This window comes from Colletotrichum aenigma (assembly GCF_013390185.1).
Source record: "Colletotrichum aenigma strain Cg56 chromosome Unknown KSG_Cg56_contig06, whole genome shotgun sequence".
In the NCBI taxonomy this organism is placed as follows: Eukaryota; Fungi; Ascomycota; class Sordariomycetes; order Glomerellales; family Glomerellaceae; genus Colletotrichum; species Colletotrichum aenigma.
This window is the reverse complement of record NW_023500912.1, coordinates 2440075-2456506: the sequence shown is the minus strand read 5'-3', so window position 1 is coordinate 2456506 and position 16432 is coordinate 2440075. Positions and strand designations below refer to the sequence as shown.

Sequence of the window (16432 nt, the reverse complement as noted above, 5' to 3'; positions counted from 1 at the left end):
AAAAGGCATACTATATCGTCTGGAAAGGACATCAATGCGGGATCTTTACGACCTGGACAGCCTGTCAGGCCCAAACCAACGGGGTTTCAAATGCTGACTGTAGGTAGCGACCTGCTCGAGATGGGCTTCGCTTTCTGGAGGAATTTCACTGACAGGATTCACTAAAGTCGTGGGCACCAAGACTTTTTCTGAGGCCGTAAGGGATCCCTTTGCCGAAGTGGAATTACTTGAAGCTAATGCACAATAGGTGAGCAGGCTCCGACGAGAGCTTACGAATCAATTGCAACAAGCAGCTCCTAGGAGGCGGGAGTATAGCACGTCAGAGCTTACGAGACAGATGCCACAAGCAGTAGCTCCTGTGAGACAGGAGTATAGTGCGGTAGAGTCTATCAAACAAGCCGCTGCTAGGAGGCAGGAGTATGATCTGCCGCCACCATACACTACAATGGCTTCTGGTTCCGCGTCTGACCCGCCCTCACCTCACAATTCTTCATGCTACGCAACCCTTCCCCATGCTGCCGTTTCCAGCGCTTCTGTCACGCTATTGCCTGATATCTCTCAATACCACATACCCATCCCCTATCCTCCCGATTACATCGCTTCTCATTTTCCGACCCCAAATTCCAACGCAGCCCCAACGACACCGACTGGAAGAGTCGCAGCAACGGTCACTGAGGTACCGATCAAGCATGAATCAGAGGACTTCATCGTCGTCCCCGCGGCACCGTCTGCAAGTGTCGCGGTGGCGGTCACCGAGATGCCGATCCCGCATGAACTAAAACAAACAGAAGCTCCTGACAAGCCTATCCTATGTCCGGAGCAGCAGGAGGCCATGGATCTCGCTATGCAAGGGCACAATCTATTATCACTGGGTACGTATTCCCATGAACAGCTTCTGCCCAAACGCTTGAGACATTTGCAGATTCAAGGAATCACCACACAGCTACTAACGCGTCGGAAATGCAGGTCGGGCGGTTGGGGAAATCAGTCCTCGTCAAAGCTCTCCGCGATGAGTTCAGATCCAGAGAGATGGACACTCATCTTCTTGCACCTACAGGCCAAGCTGTTGTCAATATTGGTGGGAGAACAACCTTTAACTACGCTGGGTGGACGCCCAGTGACTTGGCCAAACCCTTGAACGGAAAAGGGGGTCTCGTCGAGAAGGCGCGCAGCAAACAGGTCTTCACTCGAATTGACGCAACTGATGTGATCATCATAGATGAGATCAGCATGGTCGAGAATCACTTTTTCGAGCGACTAAGCCGCGTCATGAGTATCATTCGAAACGACCCTAGACCGTTCGGGGGTGTGCAAGTTATTGTTGTTGGTGATTTCTGCCAGTTGCCCCCGGTGAAACCATTCGGACATTGCATGATATGCGGCAGTCTGATGAACAAGACATCGCGAATCAGCTCCTGCTCTTCATATCCCCAAGAGCACGGTCGATTCTCAGACGATGATAAATGGGCTTTCAAGTCTCCAGAGTGGTCAAAGTGCAACTTTAAGTACGTGCACTTGAAACAAATTCATCGTCAACAGGACGAAGTGTTCGTCGGCGTTTTACAAAAGTGTCGACTTGGGAAACCCCTCTCGAAGCCAGATGTCAACCTCCTCCTGGCACATGAGACCGATATTGAGAATGGCACCGAGCTTTACGCCACTCGAAAAAAGGTCGACACACACAACAAAAAAGAAAATTTGAAGAACAAGAATAAAGCGCGGAAATACTTCTGTTTGGATGACTTTTGCGGGCCTGAGAATGCTGACCTGCCTGAGGAATTTGTTGAATACAAGGTAAGTCCACAATCGCCCAGGCACCTGTCTCAACTGGCAGGAGCGAGTGCTGATCATAACCGTGGACAGGTATTAAACCAACTAGCAATGGCACCGACTTCGCAACGGCCATTGAAGTGCCTTGATGATCACCGTTATGCCATGTGCTCGGAGCTCAAAGTAGATATGCCGGTCATCCTACTCGCAAATGTGAGCATATCCTTCACATCGCCAGAATTTGTGCATAAATGAGAGAGATGATTGTCTGACACCCCGCAGATCGATCTAGGGGCAGGCCTTTGCAACGGCAGACGAGGCAAAATTATCGGCTTCAAGCCCCTGGCAGAAATGCCTAAACAACCCAGTCATAAAAACTACAGACATGACCCCGACGGTTTCAACGTAGCTCAGCATCGATATGACCACATGGTGACTTTCATCGCATCAAAAGTAACACCCCGAGAGTGTAAGTGCCAGTCCCGTCTACTTCGCACGAATGTTTACAACGTACCCTTCGCTTATCTCTAATGCTGATGTCTTGCAGTCCCCGAAGTGGAATTCACAAACGGGATACGTCGCATCATTGGCCCCGACACCGCTGCTAACAATATTGGCAAAACATCACCCTACTGGTTGCTAAGCCGCACGCAAATCCCTCTAATTCCGGGTTGGTCGATGACCATCCACAAGAGTCAGAGTCTAACTTTGGACCGTGTCACGGCGAATTTGAGCAATGTTTTCGAGACTGGGCAGGCTTATGTAGCACTGAGCCGGGCTCGGTCTCTCAAGGGGCTCAAGATAAAAGGTTGTACGATAGCCAAGCTGCGGGACGGCATGATGGTTGATCCTGTGGTGAAGGGGTTTATGGACAGGATGGAGGCTGCAGAATCGAGGGAGATTGCAGAAACAAGACCGTCTATGAGAGACAGGTTTCTTGTGAAGCGCGAGGAGGCTGCAGATTCGAAGGCTACCGGAGAAACAATACCGTCTCTGAGAGATATGAGAGATAGGTTCTTTAGGAAGCGCGAGGAGGTTGTAGAAATCAAAGAAGAGCCCCAGGACCAACCTGCATTCTTCTTTGATTTACAGGGGGGATAGGTCATGAGGCTCATGAAGACGACGGGGGTCACTGGTCAGATACCTGTGTAAGATCCTAGATATTTACGCTCACAGGCTACACGGGTACAATGGTGTTCATCTAGAGTTTTTGAAGGATTATGTCATTCTCATCTTGTACCAGGCAGGGGCATGAATCAAGACATTTCCATCAGGCCAAGAATTGACCGTCTCCTTGGTACCTCAACCTGATCACACAAGCATGTGCTGCCGTGTCGACATTGTTCGACGTTGCATAGGCTCCAATCAATGCCCCTAGGTATTTCCATGAGTCATTTTATCAACAGCCAGAAGTCGAATGCTCGAAGCTTACCTGTGAATATCGGACGAATGAGTGACGCGCGGGCGTATGCGACAGTTATCATCTGCGACTGATGCGCTGCTGGCCCGGCAGAGAACGCGTAGTGAGTCGCGTTGAAGGCTTTTATTTCCATACTCAATATCTGATCTCTCCACTCTTCAGAAAGGGCCTGTGAGGAGGATTCGATTAACGTGTCATTGGACGTCCCTTGAAATCGCAGATGCGGAGTTGCACGACCGGTAATGTTCGTGTCGGTTTGTACCATTTGAACGACTCCCAGCTCAATGTGTGTTTTCTCGCTGACAAACACAGTCACGCCGGCCTCATCGCCATCTTGGTCGAGGGAAAAGGTCATGTCCATGCTGAATGTGAAGAGGCTGTGAGATTGTCGGCGGGCCAAAAGACTCAAGCCGTCGCCGTTCGTGTTTGAAATAATTGACGAAAGATTGCCGAAGGAAGGCGCAAGCTGAAGCCCACAACTCGGATCATCAGGCGAAAGGTTGTATTTGCTCTCGTCCGGATATCGCCAGTGGACGAGATGAGAAGGCTTGAGATGTATCTCGGTCAAATCAATGGCGTCCGTCCCTGCAGCATCTTGACCGGCAATCGTCATACTCTTTCCGAGATCATCAGATGGCAGCTCCCATCCAGAAATGATCCCTTCAACCTGGGTTAGCACAGGCCACTGACCTGGTTCCCAGTTCACTGGGAACAGAACCGTCTCGCGACCCATCGGGAAAACCCTGTTTTGGAGGTTGACGCGCATCGCGTGCGCTACACCCCACCAGCTCCCAGTAGCGTCCTGAAAAAGGTCCGCATGGCCAACAGCCTGGAAATATTCGGTCGAATTCGCGTTGGTAAGAATTGGGTTGTCTGGGTTCGCCTCGTATGGGCCGTTGATACTCATAGCACGGGCTATGGTAACCATATGGTTTAAGAAAGTCCCACCCTCCGCAATGATCAGATAGTAGAAATCCTCTTTCTTGTAGACATGGGGCCCTTCCGGTGCCGCGCCTCCGGTTCCATTCCAGATGTTGATCACCTTGCCCACATTGCCAGTGTTGAGATCGATCATGGACTGGAATATCCTAGATCGTACCTCTGCCAGGGGTGCCCATGTCACGTAGACTTGGCCATCGTCGTCCCAGAAGAGGCTGCTGTCGTACCCGTCTGCCTTAAAATGTAGAGGATTAGACCAGCTGGCTGAGTCATACGGATCGGTCGATGTGAGAATGAAGTTTCGCCAACGAGAAGAATCGTTCATAGGCAAGTAATCGAGGACGAGAGTGGTCGTCAAGAAGAAGGTCCCATTGTAGTGTCGAACGGTCGGCGCCCAGATGCCCCCGACTTCTGTGATAGGGCTCGCAAATTCAGGTAGCTGGTCATGTCGAGAGAACGCATGGCCGATGAGAGTCCAGTTTTGCAAGTCCTTACTTGCAGTGATTGGGATGCCAGGGAAAGCAACGAAGCTGGATGATGCGCAGAAGAAGGTCTCGTCGAATTCTTTTACAAAGATGCAGCTGGGGTCAGGATAGAACCCAGGCAGAATGGGATTGAGAATGGTCGAGTTTAGCGCGGAAGTCGCATGAGCGAGATAGCTTAAAAGCAGGGCAAGACGCAAAGGTAAATTTATTTTGGTATGAAGGCAATAATCATGTTAATCTTTTCATCTTCCGTTGTCAAGGCTGCAACATGAGTTTATAACAAGCCGGTCTATCTTCATGGTACTAACAATTGCTTCACCGTGGATGAAATTTCGGGTTGGGTTGCCCGATTCACCGACAGATCTGGCATTGAATATGCAAGTCAATGAACCTAGACACGTAACTACCTACTCGCTGGAATGCTCAGCCGAGTCCCGAGGAACATATACTTGCCGCAAGTTGTTTGCCCGCCGTACCTTTGTACGAAAGTCCTAATGAGATCGGCGAATAGCAAGAACTTAAGTACGCGTATTACCTCTACATTTCGTGACACCTAAGTCCAGCTGCTCACATAAGGCATCCTCTGCGAGTAGGGAATGCTGAGTTTTGTGACTGATACAGATTGCCCGAAGCGTAAACTTTGAGTGTCATTAGACCATTGGGTCTCCACGCTGATACGTCGATACGAAACGGCCAGCTTTACCCAGTGCTTAGTCTCAGCCAGGGTATGGCTCCAGCCCGAATACGCGGAGTGTGGCCATAGCCGAGGGTCCTCACTACGTCGGGGGTTTGTATCCCTTTTTGCCCATGAAAGCAATTCCTCGCGTATTGATAGTACGACATACGAGAATCTGCCCCAAAAGCCAGGTGAATCGTGATATGGATGCTAATGTCCAGTTTGCCCTCTGCTGGTATTGTGGCACTCATTGTCGCTTGCATGTCGTGCGTTTATCCCTTGGCTTCTACTGAGTTGAAATATCACACGAGCAAAAAGAAAACCATTCCGAATAAATTTACAGTCAACATGAACATTTTGTGCCTGTCCACTATGTACGTCTGTCTCGAGCCGAGCTCTCGGTTCTAGAATTGGCTGAGAACTCCAAGCTCACAGGGTATCTGTGCTGGAATTCCATGCGAAAACTTGCCTACTACCAATCCTCAACCAGGCCGCAGTTGTTACCACGTGTGTTTAGCAGAAACTGGCAATTGGCCGAGTTGTCCGGATCAGCGCGACCCTCAATATCTGTGTACCCAACCCAAAGAACTTTGGAGTCTTCCTCTTGATATTTAGGCCACGAAGGCTTCTTTGTTTTGTCGCCGTCGCCATTGGGGTCATGGCTGAGAGCGAAGGAAATATAGTAGCCTCGCATGATCTTGGCCAAGGTCGCGTTTCCAGGAAAAGAGAACACTCCTTCATTCGAGCCATCGGCTGTTCCAACAGTCAGCAATTCTTCCTCAAGATAGTTCTCGCGAAGTACTTACCATTCGTCACACTACTGTACAAATAATAATCCGTAGTTCCGTGAAACTGGTAGCCTGCGTCGAAGACGAGCTTGTAGGCCGGTTGACCATGCTTGACTACTGACTTAGCAATATGTCTGGTTGGGCAATTCACTAGAGCGTCGCCAATGATAGCGGACCGCTTCACGAAAGAGTCCGAAAGAGGGGATTCCAGAATCCCAGCCTCCCGAGCCTCGGGGTAAATAGTCAAGGCGTCGAGGTGGGTTCGATTGTAAAGACTCGTAGGATAGAGCATCGATACAGTCTCAGCAAAGAAGCCGTCCGAGTCGTGCCATAGAGATGTGAGATCAGACATAACCTCGCTTTCTGACGCCAGTGAGAAGTTGGTGAACAGGAATCCTTCGTCAAAGTTTCGATACGTCATGACGGGGACTTTCGTGAAATGCCCATTTCTAAGTTGGCGAGCAGGATGATCGGGGATGACGTGTCCATCGACCACCGGGCCCCAGTAAAATGTCCCGAATGCGTAATCCTTATGGTGATAGGCTGTTCTGAACGCAGTCTCTGTAGCTGAACGTATGCGGGACAGTGACGCGTCTCGCAAACACTTCAATGAAGAGCATCTAGCTGCCCTCAAGAACTCTCGATACTGTTGTTGCTGCCACCCGTTATCGTATAGCGGGGTCCACCACGGAAACTCTGCCTGTGTTAGAGTGAGTGCAACGTTATGGAGGCGAAGTCCATCGTTGAACGGCACACCCACCTGGAATCGCTGCTTGGAATGGTGCTTCCTCTGATCCACCGTACATCACCATCTGCATAGTGACAGATCCCCCTCCCGCGCTGCCCCCAGAGATAGTAACGCGGTTAGAATCGCCCCCAAATATATGGATGTTGGATCGAATCCACTTGAGAGCCATTCTCTGATCCAGGAGGCCAGCATTGGCTGTCCCGTCCTTCTTAACATCGTTTCCGGATAGAAAGCCAAGCGGTCCTAGTCTGTATTGCAGTCCTACAAAGATCATTGTCCCATTCGACTGGCCGACAAGACTATCTCCAGTGCTTGCAATTTGACCACCAGCGACATAACCTGGAGTTTGAAGATTATCAGCTGCAGCACTCAAAGACATGATTTTCCTCCTGACTCACCTCCCCCATGTATGTATACGAGGACAGGCAGTCTCTGGTATTTTGGTATCATAGGTGTTTGGATGTTCAACAAAAGGCAGTCTTCGGATTCGTCTCCATTGTCTTCTCGCTTTCTTACCCGAGCAGCTGCTGTTGCGCCCTCCAAGCCCCAGTATGGACTGGACTGAACACACATAGGACCCGGTCGTATTCCGTCAATGAGTTGCAAAGGTGTGTCAACTTCGTTGTTGTACTCAACCAGCACTGGTGCTCTCCACCTCCGATTTCCAGTTGGTGCTTGAGCATACCTGATGCCCATGAAAGTGTTGATCCTTTTCCGGCATGAGTATTTAATTACTTACGACTCGGGTAATGAGAAACTTGGTGAGGGAGCTTACATAGAAGTCTTGTTTTGCAGACCCACAAACTTGACACCTGGACCCTCCACGGTTATCGAATCACCAAGAACCCCATGGCTGGCACAGAGAACTAGGGCCAAGAGCCTCAGAATGTAGACCATGATGGATGGGCCACAGTGCATCAATGGGGGGTTCAAGAAATGTGAACGCCCAGGAAAGAAAGTAGGCAACGGCGGCTTATGGTGTTGGAGCCAAGATTTCTTGCACGAGTATGCCTCAACGGTTGAGCGTCAAAGATGCCGGGAACCTGGGAGGGAATGACGGAAGAGGCCACCAGCGATTCCGGATTCAGTAGTCTTATGTACCGGAGACGAAGTACTGACGCCCATTGCATGATGGCTGCGTTCCGAGCCCACGGCACACCGCATCCCCGTTGATTGCAACTGCTACTGCTCAGGTCCAGCCATCCGTCCGGATCAAACGTCACTAACAACCGATTGTTCACGATCGTTTGTGACGAGGACTGATACTGCCGTTTGCCGATCAAAGCTCTTCCAGGTATCAATAGCTCGTCGGATTTTACATGCCTCGTAAGCTCTCACCGCCTTCGGCGGGGCGACAACGTTGGAACGTGGGTGGTGCGTGTAAGCTAGACTGAGACCAGACGCTGCAAGCCACCAGTGCAGCTGAACTGAGCTGCTTGCGGCGACACTGGGGTGAGTGCCTGAAGCATCGAGGCGCGCACATAAGTCCCTGATTCTCTGGTAACTTTTCTTCTTTTCCTTTGATTCCGATTTAAAAATGCCGGAGATTGTCATGCTCATCCCGCGATGACGTACTAGTCCATATATGCCTCTACGCAAGGCCTGCGTGCGGTCAACTCATTCTTGTTGATTTGCCAACTTGGTTTCTTCTCCGTCTAACAAGTACGAAGTATCTCACCCAATTTGAACCTGTCAAGCCTGCTTGTGTGCGCCGGATACTATTGCTAAACTGATCAATGTGGTAAGGTGATCCCGCCTTTCGGCCTCACCTACCCCGACAGAAATTCCCGCGTATTTTGTGAATACGCGCTACTGCCGAGCACAAACATCAATGATAGTCGACATGGATGCCGTGTAACACCATCACAGCTCATCAACTCAATAACGAAATCTGATTACGGTGGCTTTCTTCCTGCCAAGGGCGGCAATTGACAACGGCCATGGACTAGCTTCCGAGGAGGCGAGGACCTGGGATCTGCTTCGAGGTTCCACATATTGGTTGGATTGACATTCAACCAATACAAGGTATCGATTCATGTGTTCACTTTTGTCTGAGCCGCACATGAACAGGCATACCGTCCTTGGGGTGACCAATGCCGTCGCCGGCCACGTACAATCGTTGGCCTCTCACCATATCCTTCTGTCCCTTGATGCCGCTATTGGAGAGAGTTGTTAGCTGTGTGGCCCCAGTGTTCGTAGACCAGAGAGTAAACTTACCGAGCAGCATCCCATTCATCCCAAGCCTCCTCTACATCGAACTTTCGGATGATGAGAGCGGCAACCAGCTTGATTTCAACCCAAGCAATCTCTTGTCCAATACAGTCTCGGGGACCTCTTGCAAAAGCTCTCCAGGCATCCTTGACAGGGTGCAACGGGTCCTCCGCAGGCACAAGATAGCGGTCCGGGATGAACTTATCCACGTCAGGCCACAACGAGGGGTCATGCTGCATGCCTGGCCCGCCATCCCACACCAGAAACCCTTCGGTAGGATACTGCCTGCCCTCTGCAGTCAAGAAGAATCCTGCTTCACCGCCTCTCATAGTCGACGCGAGCTGGTACAGCCGCAGACTTTCCTTAATGACGGCATGTGTGTAGCGCAGCGAACTCAGAAGCTGGGGTGATTGGCTGAGAATCTCGGCCGCTTGGTCAGGATCCATGCCCAAGACCTCATCATGTTCCGCTCGAACCTTGGCCAAGCAGTCTGGATGGTCTTGAAGCACCTTGAACATGAAGCAAAGTGCGCTGGCTGTCGTCTCGTGGCCGGCGACGAGGAAGGTCTTGAGGTTGCCCATAATAGTGTCCATCATCTCGGGGTCGGTGGCTGGGTTGGTAACGCGGCCGCCAGCTTCCTCTGCAAGGTGCATCAGCGCCAGGTTGAGCACCGTCTTCTTCTTGGCAGGCTTCAGTCCTGACTCAAGAGAGTGAATGATGCTGGGGTAGAGCTGGTTGTACACTATCTCATTGTTGCGGTCAACGGCCCTGTTCTGCCACGGGAAAAGATAGCCAAAGCTGAAAGCTTGTCGGATGCCCATCAGCCTGAGCTGGTCCGCTAGAGCCACTCTGAGCGGACCAGTGGTCTTGTTCTTCTGCTCGTTCAAACGCTCGTCCCTTTGAATCATGTAAGTAAATCATGTTCCCGCTGGGATAATGAGAAATTAGGTCAGGTCTTACAAGACGGCTCGGACGATGATGTCAAAAGTCAAGGCTGTTGTCATGTTGCGCAGCTGGAACATAGGACCCCAAGACCCATTTGGACCAGCCCGTTGCTTCAGATTGTCGGCGAACACCTTGATCTCCTCAATCAGTTCAGGAACGATCATCGACACATTCCTGGAACTGAATCCGGGATTAAACCATCCTCTCCACTTCTTCCACTCGTCGGCCTGCAGGGTGGCAATGTCCTTGCCCTTGGTCAGGGGATTCATGAAGTCAAGAGAGATCTGGTGCTTGTCGAGATTCTTCGTCTGGGTGAACTGAGCCGCAACCGTATTCTTGTACGCGGCCACGATAGGCGCCTTGAGAACGGGCCACAGGTCGAGGTAGATAACAGGAGGGCAGTGATCCATTTCGGGAAAATATCTCTTGTAGTTGTTGATAATCCACGGGTGAAAGTTGCCAATGTTGATGTCTCCCGGATACTCCTTCCGGAACTCCATCATCACCTTCAAATGACCTGTGATCCAGGAATGGGGCAACATGGGCTACAATCTGAGGTCAGCCTATGTTGACACGATGGTCGGAGACGCTCTTGACTTACAATGCCCTGTGCCCTCACTTGCCTAAACTTCCTCCGAGTAGTAAACGCTTTCCAAAGAACCTTCAATACTAGAGTTCCAACAAAGACTGCGGCGAGCTTGAGGACCAGCGGCAAAAGCGCCGCTGGTGTCCACGAAATCGTGTAACCCATGTCTGCGAAAACGTTCAAAGGGTATTTGAGGAGAAAGCTGCACGTAATTGATTGCACTCAGATGCCAGCTAGAAACACTTCTTTCTGCATATGAGGTGCTTCCGTCACTGAGTTTTATAATCTATTCGGGTCAAGTGGGAGGAGTCGCAATGCGGGAGCTCCAGATGGGGAAGTATGTTTACATTTCCGTTCTTGATCACACCGAGGAGCTTAAGCTTCCAGGCGACAGGGTCACAGCTCCGAGTGCACCAAAATTTCGAGTCATTCATACCACTTTACACGACCAATTGAGAAACGTTCATTCATACAAACCACTGCTATTATGGCGCAAATCACAGGCAGCACACATGTGCGGGGTTCTCGCCAGGTTGAAACGGGTAGAGGGTGAAGATGGACGTGGATCGGAAATACCCTCCCATTTTCAACCGTCGCCCTGCGACGATTTAACCGAAAACCCAACTTGATACTGTCCATGCGACCAGCATGAAGACCCTGAAAGCCGCTGTGCCGAACTCTGTCTCGGTCGGTTGCGGACCCACGCCATCTTCTACCACTTGCCGCGTTGCCGACTGGTGAAGGTTTGTAGATACACACAAACTTTCAGACCCTGCAGCCGAACGGTGCGTTATCTGCGGAGGCGCTCCAGACTCCCCAGGAGAAAACATGTGACCAATGACTTGAGATGAGAGCAGTTCATCCAGTGCATGAAATGGTTGCACAACCTATCGATTACTGTATTGCATACCATGCAAATACAAATCCCCGTCTGCCTATCACACAGATTGTTGACTGCCTAGTTCATCATGACCCGATGTCAATACTCGACATGAGTCCGGGTTCCCTCCAATTTGGGCACGCAGCATCAGCCAAGACAGCAGCCTGTTTGATTCCCAGAGAGACTTTGATGCCATGCAGATGATCCGCAGCCCAAGACCGCACTGCGGCACTATTCATCTCCTCCTGCGACACGATGTACAGTGGCCAAATCATCGTCGACGCTCCTGCGAAGGTATTAGTTCAGGACAGGACTTCGTCGTCCGGGGTCGCTTACTCGGTGAACCAGAGAGGTCTGTTGTTGATATGCAAATATCGGTCGACAGGTTTCGAATTGCTGAAAAGGCCTCAAACCGCATTGCCTCTTTAAAAGACTCATTATACGCGTTCTGCTGGTCCACATAGTTCAGAAGAATCTCATTAGCCAGAATACCCAACGACCTCCAATTATTCCAGACTTGCGCTCCCCAGACGCTGGTATATACGTGACGTTTTCCGTTGAAATACGTTCCGGTGCGAGGTTCAATGACCTCAGTCACGTAGTAAGCTCTGTGAGTCTGCAGCGCTGCCCAGGCCTGCAAGTCGCTTTTGATGTCGAGTATGATCTGACAGATCGCGTCGGGGTCCGTGATTCGCTGGCTCTTGATATCTGCGCGGAGGTTGACGATACGAAAACCAATAAGAGCCAAAGACCCTGGACGATTGTTCACGTAACGCATCCCGAGTCTGCTGGACTCGAATTCCGTGGTTACCTCCACCAGTGCTGCGGGGACTCTTGCGCCTCGCTGAATACAGGCTTGAAGCTATGCAAGTCAGTCTCTGGAGCCGGATGTTGCATGTCATTCAACTTACTATCTGATTTCTGAATTGCATGTAAAGTTGTATACCTAATTCACGAGAGAATTGTTCTTGGCCGCGAACTTGTAGCAGTGCTGTGGCTCCCTCGATGTGCGTTGCCCAAGTCTGGTAATCTCTCCAGTTTTCAAAAGTGACGGTCTGCCTTGACGTCAGTCAATGCTGGATATCAACGTTATCCTGGTTGACGATAGATGAGTACCTCAAAGAGCCCCAGCAGAAGGATCGCCATGAGGGTTGAGTCCGCCGCGACCAGGGCCGGGTCGCGTAAGGCCAAGTTGGTAGCATTCAAGGCTTGACAATATCGTTCTTTGGCCTGAATAATCACATCGGGTGCGTTGTGTACGTTGGATATCGCCGCCATTCCAACGGCTTGGACAGCTGCTCGGACGACGTTGCTAGGGACGTCTTCCAGATACGTCTGTGCCAACCACTCCTTATAGGTATCACCAAATGGCGGTCCAGTTGTCGTGTAATATGCGAAGAAAAAGTTGGCGGCGCGATCTTCTAGTGTCTGGCCCAAACTCGTAGATATAGTGCCGGAAGAGATGGCCGTCCGTACGAAGTCGGTTAGTCCTACATCTGTACCAGTGCAGACATCGTGTAGTTGTATGTCAAGAAGGGTTTCATCTCGCTCTGGCTCAGGACTTTTGTGAAATCTGTTCTTGATTCTTTGACGTTCGTCGCGAAATAGAACATCTGCCAGATCCCGGTAGCCGGGACACTGCGTCTTGCCCTTCTCACATTTGAGGCATCCCGGTCTTCGTTGGTCACACTATCCCAGTCAGTTCAACCAAACCTTACGCTGGGGGATAGTCGGATTTAAGGTAGCACATGCCTTGACTTTGCGTTTTCGACAGCGCTGGCATCCTTTGCTGAGGGCACCGTAGTAGACCATCATGTGCAACAAGAAAAACAAGAAGGGATTGATCAATCCCTAAGCTCAGTCAGGGGTCAAAAAAGCCGACGGATTTCGGATTTTAAGCGAAATTTCTGGTTAGAAGCCCGTCTAGTCAGTCCACTAAGTGACAATAGACTTGTGAAGGAGAGATCAAGTGGCAATGAAAAAGTTTCGTTCACTTTTTGATGAAAGATCCTTCGCTCGCGTGTTATGGAAAATCTCCAGCGTGAGAATGTAAGCCCATGATTAAACGATGCAGGGGATTCAGCCCGACAAGGGAGCCGGGCGGGATACGGGTGGCCGGCAGCGCATCGGCGGGGGGGCTGTGGTCCCGACTCGCACTCTTGGCCTGAATCGGGATTAGCGGAAACGCCACAGCAGCAGCTCTGATTCGCTCCGGCTAGCTTGGTCATCCTTCTTTGGAAGGCCATTGGTGGGCCCATGTTGGTCGTCTCTTGCCAATGATCATGGCAGACGCAGTGACCTCCCTTTCATCTGAGTTGACTTCAGCAGAAGCACATGGCAGTCTTCGGGATATAAAGACTGGCCGACGACATCCCAAATTATCAAACCTCCTTCAAACACATCATAATCAAAAGAAATCATAATCAATTTTCTACCAAGACTTTATTTCCCCTATTACGACTAATACACCAACTCACAATGGCTGAAACCCTTACCGCACCTGCTCCAACTTCTGTACCCCGGGAGAACACCTTCCGCAAGTACACCGCAGAGCAAGGCAAGGTCTACGCCAAGGGACGTCCGGTCTATGACGACTGTCTCTACGACATCATCATCGACCACCACAAATCCACTGGTGGCAGGCTCGACACCTTGCTTGACATCGGCACTGGCCCCGGTACCGTTGCCCGGGGCCTTGGCCCGCGCTTCAAACAGGTCATCGGTCTTGACCCCGCTGCGGGCATGATTGCCGCCGCCCGGTCTTTTGGCGGCGTCTCTGGCAACTCAGAACCCATCCGTTTCGACGTATCTACCGCCGAAGAACTTGGCTCGAACCTGTCTCCAGCGGTCGCGGACAGCAGCGTCGATCTTGTCACGGCTGCAACTGCTGCTCACTGGTTCGACATGCCCGGCTTCTGGGCCGCTGCAGCCCGTGTTCTGAAGCCCGGTGGCACCGTTGCCATTTGGAGTGGCAGTTCTATGTACATCCATCCTTCCGTACCAAACCATGAGCACATCCAGGGTGTTCTAAATGAGTTCCGAAACCAGCACTTGGTGCCTTACATGGTTCAAGGAAACCACATTGGCGAGACACTGTATGAGGATCTGCCTCTGCCCTGGACCGTGGAGAATGCGATACGCGAGTTCGATCAGAGCACATTCTATCGCAAGGAATGGAACAAAGATGGGATAGTTGACAAGGACGGGGAGTTCTTCCATCAACTGACTTGGAACATGGATGATGTGGAAAATATGATGATCACGGTGAGCCCTGTTACACGTTGGCGTGAAGCCCACCCAGAGCTGGTTGGCACGGACCGAGACGTGGTCAAGATGCTGCGGAAGCAGATTGAGACATTACTGCATGAGGCCGGTGTTGAGAAGGGCAAGGAGACGATTACAACGGGATGGTCCGGAGCCCTGCTGATGGTGAAGAAGACGAATTAAATTATTGCACAGGCTAATTGTCTCTTTGAAATTTGAGATCATCGCAATTGATAGATCACAATGAGAATTCTACCTTTGACATAACGGAGAATCATAATATTTGAGCTACCGAGTCAAACTGTTGTACCGACATGTGCCATCGGTCCATGTGACCTGTAGGATTTCTTTTGATCAGAAAGAAACAATTGATCATGACCCACAGAAACCAGTAGCGGTCTTCATTGTGAAAAGAGTGTTTGTCAACCGCCAACTGAGGTTTCGGGTCAGTGCTGAGACAGACAGATCCTCACAGTAGAACCTGGACACCTCAACAGACTTTGCCTTTCCGTATCAGCTCTTTGTTCGTCTACGTAATGATCTCTTGTATTCAGATCTCTTCCCCCTTCCGACTCTTAAGTATCAACATTCCAGGACATAAATTCCTCGCATCTACTTGACTCTCGCACTACACAGGAGTACTCACCAAGCCCTGTACGCTCCCGCGACTCTCTAACTCCTCGTTAGAGACGCCGCTCATTGCTTTTCTCTATCAACTCCAAGACATTGCTTTTAAAAGTCATTTCTCATTCTCTTTTCAAACAAAGAAGACAACGATGGAATTCAGCATTATGGAGCCGCACAAAATCGACTGGGTGGGTGTCTTTCTTTTCTCTTACTGGAACCACAAGCGGAAACGACCTGAAGAGGCCAAAGTTGTCGACGGGTTTATACTGGAGTTCTTCAAGAAAAGTCGGCCGCCGATGTTGCTGGGCGCCAACTTTGAATCGGTCTCTTGGGGCGAAGCTCTGCTCGATCTTATGTGCCAGTTGAACGCCCAGTTCGGTAAGTATTCGCGTGAAGTATCACAGCTCCGATGGATATTCTGATCAAAGCCTACAGGATGTGCACCCTTTGTTCCACATGGAAACCGACACTCCCCTTGGCTGACAATCGACTTTTGCTCTTCTCTTCCTGGCAAGAGCCGGCCTTTTGTGAATTGGGTAGGCGTTGAAGCTTGCAGCCAGATTCTGGACGACGACGGTGACACCTCTCAAGCGATGGAGCAACTTCTTGAGCACATGACGTCTGTTTATGAGTTCCAAGGCATCAGCACTCCCAACCTCACTATAGCAGAATATTGGTCCGGCAATTTGCACCTCAAAGCGTTCGAGCGAAGACACGGTGTCCAGCCTTGGGGTGTCCCTGTTTCCTCTCCTATAGAGGGTCCACGCCGGCTGTCGTGGCTTGTCCACGATACGGAGGTAATCTGCAGCACACTGGAAGGGCCAGTTATTCGCCGAATTCCAATCGATTTCGAACTTTCGGTTCACTCAAGTGGTGCAGTGCAGTTGGACATGTATCATCGAGTCCCAAGCAGCGTCTGCCTCCTCGGTCTTTTCAAGCTACTCCACACGGTCATGCTTCGATGTGCAATGGACACGGGAGTGCCAAGACGTGATCTTTCGACTCTGGCAGGAAGGCTCATTAGCGAGCAAGAACGATGGTCCCATGGGCTGGTCACATCTGGAGGACATCTGATTGTAATGGAGGCGTGGTG

General features: G+C 50.8%; 5 protein-coding genes across 5 annotated transcripts; 2 read left to right on the top strand and 3 right to left on the bottom strand.

Moving 5' to 3' along the window:
• Positions 1 to 445: 445 nt before the first annotated feature.
• pfh1 (ATP-dependent DNA helicase pfh1) lies at positions 446 to 2871 on the top strand (the record flags this gene model as incomplete). Its single annotated transcript, XM_037324956.1, has 5 exons — positions 446 to 872; positions 923 to 1794; positions 1864 to 1983; positions 2053 to 2239; positions 2318 to 2871. 5 exons carry the CDS (start codon positions 446 to 448, stop codon positions 2869 to 2871), a joined length of 2160 nt encoding a protein of 719 aa, XP_037176559.1.
• Positions 2872 to 3161: 290 nt separating this feature from the next.
• On the bottom strand, positions 3162 to 7723 carry CGCA056_v009708 (Non-reducing end alpha-L-arabinofuranosidase BoGH43A; the record flags this gene model as incomplete). Its single annotated transcript, XM_037324955.1, has 6 exons — positions 3162 to 4710; positions 5764 to 6043; positions 6097 to 6774; positions 6839 to 7165; positions 7225 to 7535; positions 7602 to 7723. 6 exons carry the CDS (start codon positions 7721 to 7723, stop codon positions 3162 to 3164), a joined length of 3267 nt encoding a protein of 1088 aa, XP_037176568.1.
• A 1144-nt stretch (positions 7724 to 8867) lies between these two features.
• aflN-3 (Cytochrome P450 monooxygenase aflN) lies at positions 8868 to 10733 on the bottom strand (the record flags this gene model as incomplete). The annotated part of the gene is made up of 4 exons (XM_037324954.1): positions 8868 to 8982; positions 9044 to 9934; positions 9998 to 10527; positions 10584 to 10733. The coding sequence occupies 4 exons, from the start codon at positions 10731 to 10733 to the stop codon at positions 8868 to 8870; spliced, it is 1686 nt and encodes a 561-aa protein (XP_037176901.1).
• An 801-nt stretch (positions 10734 to 11534) lies between these two features.
• CGCA056_v009706 (uncharacterized protein) lies at positions 11535 to 13260 on the bottom strand (the record flags this gene model as incomplete). Its single annotated transcript, XM_037324953.1, has 5 exons — positions 11535 to 11734; positions 11785 to 12310; positions 12360 to 12503; positions 12565 to 13137; positions 13162 to 13260. The coding sequence occupies 5 exons, from the start codon at positions 13258 to 13260 to the stop codon at positions 11535 to 11537; spliced, it is 1542 nt and encodes a 513-aa protein (XP_037176569.1).
• Positions 13261 to 13926: 666 nt separating this feature from the next.
• On the top strand, positions 13927 to 14895 carry CGCA056_v009705 (putative methyltransferase; the record flags this gene model as incomplete). Its single annotated transcript, XM_037324952.1, has 1 exon — positions 13927 to 14895. The coding sequence occupies one exon, from the start codon at positions 13927 to 13929 to the stop codon at positions 14893 to 14895; it is 969 nt and encodes a 322-aa protein (XP_037176902.1).
• Between the last annotated feature and the right edge of the window lie 1537 nt (positions 14896 to 16432).